This window comes from Vicia villosa, linkage group LG1 (genome assembly GCF_029867415.1).
Source record: "Vicia villosa cultivar HV-30 ecotype Madison, WI linkage group LG1, Vvil1.0, whole genome shotgun sequence".
Taxonomy (NCBI): Eukaryota; Viridiplantae; Streptophyta; class Magnoliopsida; order Fabales; family Fabaceae; genus Vicia; species Vicia villosa.
In genome coordinates, this window is record NC_081180.1 from 41,270,215 (window position 1) to 41,282,155 (window position 11,941).

The 11,941-nt window shown below is 36.0% G+C and overlaps 1 protein-coding gene across 1 annotated transcript; it reads right to left on the reverse strand.

Annotated features, from left to right (window-relative positions):
- Window positions 1-10,039: 10,039 nt before the first annotated feature.
- On the reverse strand, window positions 10,040-11,724 carry LOC131604825 (myb-related protein 306-like). The gene is made up of 3 exons (XM_058877244.1): window positions 11,400-11,724; window positions 11,182-11,311; window positions 10,040-10,998 (listed from the first exon to the last, which is right to left on the reverse strand). The coding sequence occupies exons 1-3, from the start codon at window positions 11,530-11,532 to the stop codon at window positions 10,209-10,211; spliced, it is 1,053 nt and encodes a 350-aa protein (XP_058733227.1). The 5' UTR covers window positions 11,533-11,724; the 3' UTR covers window positions 10,040-10,208.
- Window positions 11,725-11,941: the final 217 nt, after the last annotated feature.

Sequence of the window (11,941 nt, forward strand, 5' to 3'; positions counted from 1 at the left end):
GAATTTTATCGGTTGGATTGCCTAGTTGTTTTGTTTGTATACAAGTGTTCTGTTGGTTTGAAACTTTGAAAATTCATCATATATAATTTCATCTGATATAATTTCATCTGATGCGAGTTCATCTGAGATAAGTTCAAGTTTTATCTGATACATGCTTGATTGGATTGTTATTTTAAACTTATGGCTTTGGTTATTCATCTGCTCAAGTGCTTTGGTTCATCTGATGTTATGCTTTGAGGTTAATCCAAAGGAAGAGAATTCTTGTGTTAATATGTTTGACTTCTTCTTGGTTAGATCTTTCTTGTTCTTAGCTTTTACTTTATACTTTAGGATAGTCCTTTCATCTCTTGCTCATCTTCTTAAATTTCAAAGTCTCCTCTCTTTTCAAAAATCTTCTTGTTTTCAAATTTAAACTCTTTTGTAATAAACCTCGACTTTTCACAAGTGATCGTCAAATATTTTTCTTGAATAAATGCTAAGACATCTTAAGCATATCAAAACTCCTTCAAAATTAAAGGAGGAAAGGTTCAAGTACCCCTTGCCTAAGGGGGCTACTTGAGATTGTTCTCCAAACAAAACAAAAACCTTATTAAAATATTTTGCAACATGGCTTTTCCATTTAAAATCTTTTCTCAAAGATTAGACATGAGCAATCATCATATTTTAGATGTAATTCTCCTATCCCCATGATATTGATTGATATGGTGTCGATTCTTTTTCACTTGAAAGAGCTAGTGGCATACTAGTTAATCTCTATCCAAGTTGGAGCTCTTCTTTCATTATGACGCAAAGATCCATCTTTCTCATATTTATGGTTGAATAGTTGAGTTGTCTCCTTAAAAATGACAAAGTGTCTTTTCATTCAAAACCAATCAACAAACTTCAATTACTTTTTTATAAACGGAACTACAAATGCTCTGACTTCTCCATTACACAAAGGAGGTATGTAGGCACAAGATGCGATGTCTTACCGAGCATAAATAAAAACCATAAAAAATGTTTTTTCTGATCCCGTCAATATTTTACACACAACTCTTTATTTCATAACACAGCTTTTCAAAAAGGTTCTTGTGGAATACCATAGATGTGAGGGGTGCTAATATCTTCCCCTTGCATAACCAACCCTCATACCCTTTTTCTCTTTGTTTTATTAGTTTTGTTTTAAAAATTCTTTGGGTTTTATTCGCTCTTTTCCCATTCCTTTGGAAACAATAAAGATCAGTGGTGGCTCTTGCTTTTTCCCGAGTTAAGTTAATCAATAACTTAATCTTAATTTTCCTGCGCGACAAATAGTGTTGAAAAATAGTTCAAAAAACGCCAATTTTCTCCTGTTACAACAAAGACTTAGTCGAAAATGGCATTTTTTAGGGGCAATTTGTTATCACATATTTTTGACACATGGCTTCAAGGTTTAGTAGTAGAATTAACTTAACAACAAATCGATCTTCAAATCGAAGTGGTCAATCTTGGCCTTTTTTTATTCGTCCCCATCGAAGGACGAAAAAGACTTTGGTCGAAACTCTTGGTTTTACAGGCCAAAGATATATGTTTTTGGGACTTAGACAAAATTGAAGTCTCCAAGTGGTAAACAAATACGAATAGTCGAACAAGGATGGAATGGATAATGATAGACAGTTATTCGAAGATACGTGTAAAGCTTGTAGAAATTTGTTTGCATGGTTTTGGAAACGTGGCGAAGTTTTCTAGGTCGATCGTTGTGGACGGTTATATCAAGATTATTATATAATCAATGCTTATTAAGGTTTTATGGGTGGGGTACACAATTTGGCACATACTTGAGAAACTCAAATTATCAATGGTTAAGAGAAACAAGTGATCTACAATGTATGTGACTGCGTTCTATTTCATCAATTAAAGTTCTTTATTTTTCAATCATCTTCTGCATTCAAAGTTCTTTATTACATTCAAAGTTTTCATTTTCATTACCTTTTGTATAGTTTTCGACTTTAGGGTCAATTATTCAAACTTAAACTTTCGCACAACATGTTCGGGATTTTTTTCGAGTTTGATCCCATAAGTGAATTGAAACTTATCTTTGTTTACCAAATTTACTAGTAAACGATGTGTTGCCTTAGTAATTTGAGAATTACTCATATAAATATATAATACACTGATCACTCGGACAAGAACCAGATGAACTCTCACACTTTCTCTCTTTCACATTCTTTGAAACTTCAAGATTCTTTTCTTGATTCAACACTTCATATGTGACTTATTTCTTCTAACTAATGAAACTTGATAAAGCTTATCGATAGATATCATCATGAGAAATTGCATAACTAAAGATCTTAAGAGACTCCACCAAACATTGTTTGACGTTAGGTCTTAAATTTGACTTGATACCTTGATCTCTCGAATAAAAAAATTTGATTTTAATAAAGAAAATTTCTCTATCAACCCCCATGTCTTCTTGGTCACCTTTGGTGAAAAACCCAAACTACCCCTAACTTCGGAAATGCATTTCCGAAATGCAAGAAAAAGGTGTTTTCGGAGATGCATCTCCGAAAGCGCCTTTTTTTTTAAAAAAATTGTCTTATTTCGGAAGTTCATTTCCGAAAACAGCATTTCGGAAGTTCATTTCCGAAATACTGCGCGTTTTGCAGATTAAGCAAAACAGCCCCCTCCCCCTAATCATTTACCCTAATCTTCTTCCAAACTCAACCCCAAGAGATTTTTGTGCAAACCAGTTCCAAGCTACCTCAAAGGCTCCATCTACTTGCTCTATTACATTCAAAAGTCCTCCAATCTATTCAATCGGTAAGCATTTTGATTTTAAGATTTATGATTAAAATGTATATTAGGGTGATTACAAATAGCAAAAAATGTATTAGGTTAGATTTATACTGATATTTAGGATGTTTAGAATGTGTAGACATAGGTTTAATGTTTGGTTTAGGGGTCTGCCATGGAAGTTGCAGAAAACTTCCTCGCAGGGGTGTTTCGGAAGTTCATTTCCGAAAACACCTCCATTCCCAGTTTCGGAAATGAACTTTCGAATTGTATCAGAAGTTCAATTTGTTTAGTTTTTTCTTTTGTGTGGCATATTAATTGATTTCAATTGTTTACAGGAACATGTCAGGCAACCAACCAGCACGCATCAGACAGGGTAGGGAGACCCAGACTGCGTCGGCTAGACGCGAGCGGGCGGCGGCGCAGCTGGCGTCGACACAGGGACGGGGCAGGGCCGGGGACGACGTGTGCAAGTTCCCGTGGGCGAGGGAGAGGGTACATCTGCTTCAGGATCTAGGAGTCGGCTGGCTCGGGTATCTTCTTCCCGGCAGCGAGAGGAGGAGGAGGAGGATGAGGAGGAGGTGGCGGCAGTGTCCTACCACGAGCCGGAGGGGGTACCGGATGTTGACCCTTCAGCCGGGGAGGAGGATGAGCAGGAGGACAGCTATCCGGGAGGGCCCTTTGACACTTCCGTGCTGATTCACTACCACGATCACGTCGCTCGGCGTATCTGGGAGGGAGAGGTATTTTTTATAATTTAACCGTTTATTTGTCACCATTTTTTATAATTTAACCGTTTATTTGTCGCATATTTAATATATGTCGCTTATTTGTTTTTTTTGTAACATGAGAGAGAGCCATTGAAAATGGTGAACCACGCCCGAAAGATTTTCAGTCTGTTTAAACCAGCAGCTGAGTGGTTTAACGACCATGTGCGAGGTTCAGGGCTTAGCGGGCTCTGCATGACGGGGTACACCACCATCAGCACCGGCATGCAGGGGGCATTTGTGGAGCGCTGGCACAAGGAGACGTCCTCTTTCCACTTGCCGATTGGGGAGATGACGATCACCTTGCATGACGTGCAATGTCTTCTTCACCTGCCGATTAGGGGGCCGCTGTTGCACCACTCCCGGATCCAGAGGGTCGAGGCCATTGAGTGGATGACACTCTATTTGGGCATGGAGCACGAGGTTGCTCACTTTGAGTGCGTCACGACATTTGGGCCTCATGTCCGGTTCACCATACTGAGCTGCTATTTTGAGCACCACTTGGACGCGGCGGCCGAGGCTGAGGAGGCGGGTGACGAGCTATTCACACACTATCACCGCGACTGCGCTCTTCGGTGTTGGTACATGCATGTGGTAGGCGCTGCATGCTTTGTGGACAAGAGTGCAAGGTACGTTGACGTGACCTACCTCCGCTACTTCATGGACCTGGATACCGTTCACCAGTGGAACTGGGGGGCAGCTACTCTGGCATACCTCTACCAGAAGCTGAATGAGGCCTACAACTGGAGGACGAGGCAGTTGGTCGGATCCTGCACACTACTTACGGTACGTTTTATTTTAATACATTATCGTATTTATTTATTTATTTATGTTTCGTATTTATTTTTAATACATTATCGTGTTTCTGTTTCAGAGCTGGATCATCTTCTACTTCTCCCGCATCCACGGCTTTCACATCGATCCTGCGTACGTGGACGCCATGCCCAGGGCCGCCAGATACGTTCTCCAGAAGGGGAACGATGCGATGGGACCATACCGTGGATACCTGGACCGCACGATGCACGACGACGTCACCTGGAGGCCGTTCAGCGACTACGCTCAGATTGTCCCCTTTGACGGCATATCTCTATATTCTGGTTGGTTGGCATGCGGGACTACCATCATGGTCCGGTATCTCCCTGAGCGGTGCATGCGTCAGTTCGGATTCGTGCAACGGATACCCAGGTCACCCTTTGAGGCTACTCCCGACACAGTGACCCGAGTGCAGCTCACTGCCATATGGGAGGACTGGCAGCATCATGTGGTACCGCAGGAGTACCGTCTCACTCGGGTCACACAGGACTGGCACAGTGAGGAGGGATACGTCACATGGTTCTATCAGGTGTCACATCCTCTGCTGAGACCCGACGTTCCCGACGCTCCTAGGCCAGCACACGAGGAGATCCTGGAGAACCAGCAGGCCGAGGATGACCACGCCATTGATCTCATGCCGATCTGCCAGCGGATAGAGATGCTTGGGCGGGACGCGTTGGATTGAGGTGTCGTTCAGCAAGGCGGTCCAGAGACAGTGGCCGTGATGGAGATGATCGTCACTGATGCGGGCCGTGCGGCGGCATACAGGCGGCAGAGGAGGTCCCAGGGAGAGAGGGTTAGGCACACCCAGTAGTGGTCGGGTTTATTTATTTTTTGTTTTCGGATTGTATCTTTCGCACATTATTATTATTAGGGTTAATGAACTTTTTCGTCCCTTTAAATATTTCAAATTTTGTTTTTAGTCCCTCCAAAATTTTCCTTCAAGAAATCGTCCCTTCAAAATTTTTCTTCTGAATTATTGGTCCCTAACGTCAAATTTCGTAGCTAATCGGTGGCTAAAGTCGTAGCTAATCTCTAGCAAATTTGACGTTAGGGACCAATAGTTTAGACAAAAAATTTTGAAGGGACGATTTCTTAAAGGAAAATTTTAGAGGGACTAAAAACGAAATCTGCAATATTTAGAGGGACCAAAAAGTTCATTAACCCTTATTATTATTTGGATTCAGATCAGTTGTATATATTACTTTTTTTATCATATTAGTATTTTCACCTTTATATGTCGCTTATTTTATTTTCCGGTTTCCTTTAATTAAAAATACGAAACTGTTAAGAAAAACATAAAAAAAAAATCTCTGTTTCTGCATAATTCGGAAGTGCATTTCCGAAACCCCCTAAAATCTGAACAAAGGTGTTTTCGGAAGTTCATCTCCGAAGACACCCCCCATGAGGTGTTTTCGGAGATGCACTTCCGAATTATGGAAATTTTTTAAAAAAATCAAAGCTTCGAAAGTTCATTTCTAAAGCAGGGATAATTTAGGTTTTTCGCTGGGGGTGACCCCAATAGGGAGGTGGCTAAAGAAATTTTCTTAATAAAATATCTTTGATCTATCATTCTTTTTTATAGATGAAAATTTCATTTCATATTATTGTCATAATCAAAATCATAATGGTTGTACCTTTAAGTATATATACAAATTCACACTTTTGTCCTATCTAAACATACCATCAATTGCAAGGCATTAAAATAACAAATTCAATTAACCCTCTCATTGTTGTACACCATGTAATTATATGAATTCAATAGTAATTTACATTTCACTTTTTACAAATGGTTGGACAAGCATGTGATCAAAATAATTTTTGAAAATAATTTTTTACTAAATAAATATTAGAGCATTAATAGAAATAACCAGTTTAATAATTATAGTGAGTTTTAATAGAAAAAATTAATCCTGGTTATTTATTAATTTATTAATAACTATTATTAACAAAATTATTTTAAATAAATTACTTTGAAAGTGTCTAATAATTACAATATTTTATGTGTATTATTTGTATTTGTTTGTTTCCACGTAGTTTGTTTAACTTGCCTATGGTTTTGGCACAATGGATCCTCTCCTTCCCTCCTTTTCTCTCCTTTATCAAAAGCAAGTGTAATTAAATTAATGGTATTAAGAAAAATGATAAAAAGAAGAAGAGAGAGAAAATATTAGAATGAGATAGAGAGAAAAGTGTGAAAGAGATAGTTGGAGAGAATAAATTGAAGGAGAGGATCCAAGTCCATGGTTTTGGTATTTTTTTTTACTTTTTTCTGTTTTAACTTGCAAGTCTTAAATAGCCTACTATACATCCTACGTGTTGACCCTGGCTTTGTTGCATGGCTTCATGTGTTGTTGAGAGTTTGGGCAACGTTACTTTAAGCTTAACCTATCTTGCCAAGATTTCATATACTCACCAAAGAAGCACACCTATAGTGACAGCACTACACCAAAAAGAAAAATATCTATAAAATCATGCCACCATAATATTATTATTATTATGTCTGCCTCTTGCGATGCACCGTGAATACTTCAACCAGAAACCACTCTTGGTCGTGATATCCAAGGCGTAGATTGTTGGTTGGTTGGGGGTTAATTTGGTAGTGTTTGGGATATGTATATGTTTCCAAACATGTAAGGTGTTATATATGGATGCTATTGTACGTTTTTGTAATGATGATTCCAAGAGAGGTGGAAGGAGTAGTAGGTATGATTGATTGAAGTGAAAGAGGAGGATTTTAACCTTTGGAGTCAATGTAAACATATTTATAACTATTTCTAATTTTAAAATTTAAGATTTTTTTTTATCACCACCACCGATTTAGTTTAATTCAGAGTCATTATTAAGTTCAGCGTCAATCACCACTGAACCAACTAATAATTGATGACTTTGTTTTGGTTTTAAATAAACTAAGTCATTTTTTTTCCATTTGACTTCTCTCTATTTTCCTATAGAAGAGAAAATTGAATTAATTTTTTTTTCCATTTGACTTCTCAAAGCTGTGTGACTCTTATTTTTCTCTTTTCTCAACAATTTTTTGAGACAAATATTTTTCTTTTATAGAATTTATGTATAAAAAAATCTCACTTTTTTCTTTTAATAAGTTATAAATTTGTTATTTTTTATCTCAAATATAATATTCTCTTATATTTTACTATTATCTTTATTCTTTCTAAAATTTATAAACTTCTCTGATGTCATATTAATATTTTTTTATTATTTTAAGTGTTTGGAACTTTTATAAATAAAACAAATTTTACTTTATCAAGATAATTTTTTAATTAGCGAAGGGAAATTATCATTAGAGTAAAACAACAAATCATAAATATAGACATCATACTAATTTACAAAAAAAAAGTCGACCAACTACCAATATCAGATCTATTCTTCGACCACAAGCAAAATAGAACTCTTGAGAAAGCTAACAAGAGGGAGGATGAAATTTGGAGCATGGATTTGAACGCACTTTCACGTCAAATTGATAATCAAAGATACCTAGTGATTAATCAACAAGCGTTCCAGTTTAAAAATAATTTTGTTCCACATTTTTCAAATAGTTCAGACCGCAAAGTGTCATATCGAGACCATACCTAAAGAAGCCATCTTTCCATCACATAAACCTACAAATATTTGGAACACTCCTACACTTTTCTTAAACGCAAATAGAATATATATATATATATATATATATATATATATATATATATATATATAGATATATATCCAAGGGGCACAAAGGCCAAGTACTAACAAATGGCTGAGAAAAGCACAAGCTATATCTAACTCAGACACGCATAAATCAAACAAAATGAAAAATAACCAACCAATAGGCATGAAAAATCCTGACACAAAAGTCTCATCATCAACAATGGGATGGAAATAAAACAAAAGCAAACAAAAGAATACCACCAAAACTAGGGCAAGGTTAGACCTCTCCAAAAATGACCAACAAAAGTCAAATAAAGAGAACACCTTAAGAGAACACCTCAAGTACACAACTAAGGAAGGCAGATACTTTCAAGTCCTTATTGGCTTAAATGCAGGTTAGAGTTCTCAAGTCATACCGAGAAAGCACAAGAGTCGCCCATGGACCTACCAAGATAACATTTCCAAGCCAGGAGGATGCTCATGTCTTCCATATTTTTTATTTTCACTAATAAGCAAGAAAACATTATATCGTCACGAGATTTCCAGATCAATCATTACCACATCATGCCAAATCATCAACCCCTCAAGACATAGACAGTCCACTAAGTGGGAAAAACATCTAGAATCGGGTCAGAAGATCCCTAGGTACGACTACACATCACCCCAACCACCTAAAACTTTGTACCAAACAACAACAACTACCTCCCAAGAAACAAATAGATGAGAGACCGACTCAGAGGAAACTAAATAGAAAGGGAAAGAGAGTGACTCTGTGCCAATGGAGACTCCCCTTTCAAGAACGTTTTTTCTAGTAGGAATCTAATCCTAAAAGAGGTGTTAGGAGAAGACAATAACTTTAAAGAGAGTCCAACTACTCAACACACTATGGAGGACAATCTCCATAGAAGTGATCTGACGGTCAAAAGAAAATACATGAGCCAACAGGCAAGAATAACCAAAAGCAACAGAGTAAGTTCCACTATCAATATGGTGTCACATCCAAAAATCCACTTAAGATCCCAAACCCAAACATCCTCGTCCCACCTAACTCTAAACTAAATTTGGTAAAGGCTCGGACTGTCCTACCCACTTAAGCACCCTATATCAGATAGTTAAACAACCTCAAATAAGACGAAAAGATGGTCATCCTACTCTACATGTCTGATACACACCCCACGTCACTACTCTAGACACAATATGACACCGAAAAAGACTTTGCCTAGACGACAAACTTATTCTGAAGCAATATGATAGACGTCTAGCTCTTCCAAATCTTAATGTGCCCCCACAACATTGGCTCAAACCTATTATCCAACAAGTTAGAGTTACAAGATAATCATAGATAATTCTCACCTCAAAGTTGATCTATCAGTCAACCAAATAAACACCATAGTAAAATGGAAAACTAAACGACACTAAAGCTCCATTTTGACAACGAAATCATATATATATATATATATATATATATATATATATATATATATATATATATATATATATATATATATATATATATATATATATATATATGGGATAGAAGTAAATGACATCAATGTGTTAAAGTTTAATTTGACACAATCTCAACCATTAAAAGAATTGATTAAACAATTATATTAAATAAATTAAAATAATAGAAAATATATATAGCCTATTTTTTGCCTAAAAAGTAACTATTTATATGACCATTTGATCGGGTACTATTAACGGTTGAGATTTGTTATATATATATATATATATATATATATATATATATATATATATATATATATATATATATATATATATATATATATATATATATATTAGTTGTTTAAGTAAAATAAGAAATAAAACTGATACATGTGGGTGATTTGAGGCCAAAAATAGCTCAAAACCAGCCCGTCTCGAATTCAGTTTATGAAGAAGAAGTTCTTTAAAGAATATTGAGAGAGGAGAGAGACAGCTAGGTTGAAAATTCTAAGTTACTTTCATTGACAGAGTGTAATCTTTTGTAACCCTAGATGAACTAAGTAAAAAAAAAGTTAATTCAAAGCAAAGAAATGTAATCAAACACAAAAGGGTAAAGTAATTAATATAAAAAACACACATTAAACTTAATTATTAATTGGTACTACATAACATGGCTAATTAATACAATACAAAAGTACTAATGTACAACCTTTCTTGTTTGTAATTATAATTAAAATGACGGTGCCATCAATAGACTCCTTTTGCAAGAACCTGCAATTTCTAAAAGAAATCTGAAGTACTTTCCTCCAATGACATGTTTATAAGATCTTCATTGCATTCATGATGAGTTGTTGTTACCCCATCTTCGAATAGCCATTTTTCCAACAAAGTAAGAGGGACATTTGTTTCCATATTTCTTTTCTCTTGGTGGAAGAGATCTAGACCCTCTTTTGTTAAGCTGCTGTTCTCTTCATAAGTTGACCTAATTCGAGATGCATGATCAGATTTGGAGGAGTTACTAAAGTTGAACAAATTGGATTCAAAAGCATGATGATGAGGATGTTGATGATGATGATGATCTTGTGTTGTGCTTTGTGCTCCTTCACTAGAACTTGATCCCGCAGTGGTAGTAACGTGCATGTTGTTGCTGAATATTGATGAGGAAAGTGTCTCAGCTGACGAGTTAGGTGTTTTCATCCAGTTTTCCATCAATCTAGATATATTTTCATAGCTTGATGCATATGGAGATGGAATATTAAAATGAGAATTTGGTGGATGATTTTCATGACAAAAACTTGATGAGGGTTTCATCTCATGAGGAAAAGTTGTTGGGTTTTGTGGAAGGGATAAAGCCTCAGATAAGGCTTGTTTGGCCATTTGAATATCTGTTTGTAGCCTTCTCTCCCATTGACCCTTTAGCGGCTGTGACCGAGCTTTTCCTTCCGAATCAACATCTTCATGATTATCATTACCTTGATCTTTGTTCATCTTCTTCTTTAAATGTGTATTCCAATAGTTTTTTATATCATTATCCGTCCTTTGTGGAAGATACGAAGCTATCGCCGCCCATCTGATAGATCCATCCAATCCAACCATCAAATATACTAGTATTTAGATCCGTGCAATACATGATCTGATAACTTAGTTATCATTTCACTTTCACGATCATACATATACATATGATTATATCGAAATTAGGTAAGAAAAAGATATTAAGATGTAGAAAAGATGAGAGAGAGGAATTAGGTATAACCTGTTGCCTAGAAGAGCTTGAAGATGAAGAATCATTTTCTCTTCATGATCTGTGAAGTTACCTCGTTTGATACCGGGACGAAGATAGTTTGTCCATCTAAGTCTGCAGCTTTTACTGCATCTCATCAAACCTAGCATACCACAAAAACAACAAAATTAATCAAATTAAATATATAAACCTAGCTACCTAGGTTTAATTAAATTAAATGAATAATATACCAGTATTGGTAGGAACTGATCTCCAATTTCCAGGACCATGTTGTTGAATATAAGAAACTAAGATGATATCTTCCTCAGGAGTCCAAGGTCCTTTCTTAATCCCATATTTCTCACAACATGGTGGTCTCCCCATTTTCTGAGATAATTGATTTGATCTGATCTAAGAGATGATGAATCTGCTTTATAGATTATATATAGAAGGAGAAGACTCCATAAGCTTCTTGTTCTTACTTTCTTCTCATAAATGCAGAGACAAAACGTCCTCAACTTGATGAATTGTCTTCTATGTACATGTATATATATAAAGAGAGAGACATAGAAAGGACAAGTTTAAATTATAAAAGCTGGAAAAAGTTTGTTAGAATAAGTTAACTCACTTTTATTAATGTTCTTCTTGCTTTGCAATCATATTAATGTTTTTTACTTTACTTTTAACAGACATGTTAATGTTTAAAATGTACAAAATTGACTTTCTAGTACTATGTTTTTAGTAGTGCTTTTACACACTTAATTAGTTATATAGTTTAATTGATCCGTAAAGT

What these genes read in the sequence shown, in the direction of transcription:
- LOC131604825 (XM_058877244.1), bottom strand. Translation starts at nt 11,532, where the DNA reads ATGGGGAGACCACCATGTTGTGAGAAATATGGGATTAAGAAAGGACCT. An exon ending in ATCAGTTCCTACCAATACTG is followed by an intron (nt 11,312 to 11,399) that starts GTATATTATTCA and finishes GTGGTATGCTAG; the next exon opens with GTTTGATGAGATGCAGTAAA. An exon ending in CAAGCTCTTCTAGGCAACAG is followed by an intron (nt 10,999 to 11,181) that starts GTTATACCTAAT and finishes TGGATCTATCAG; the next exon opens with ATGGGCGGCGATAGCTTCGT.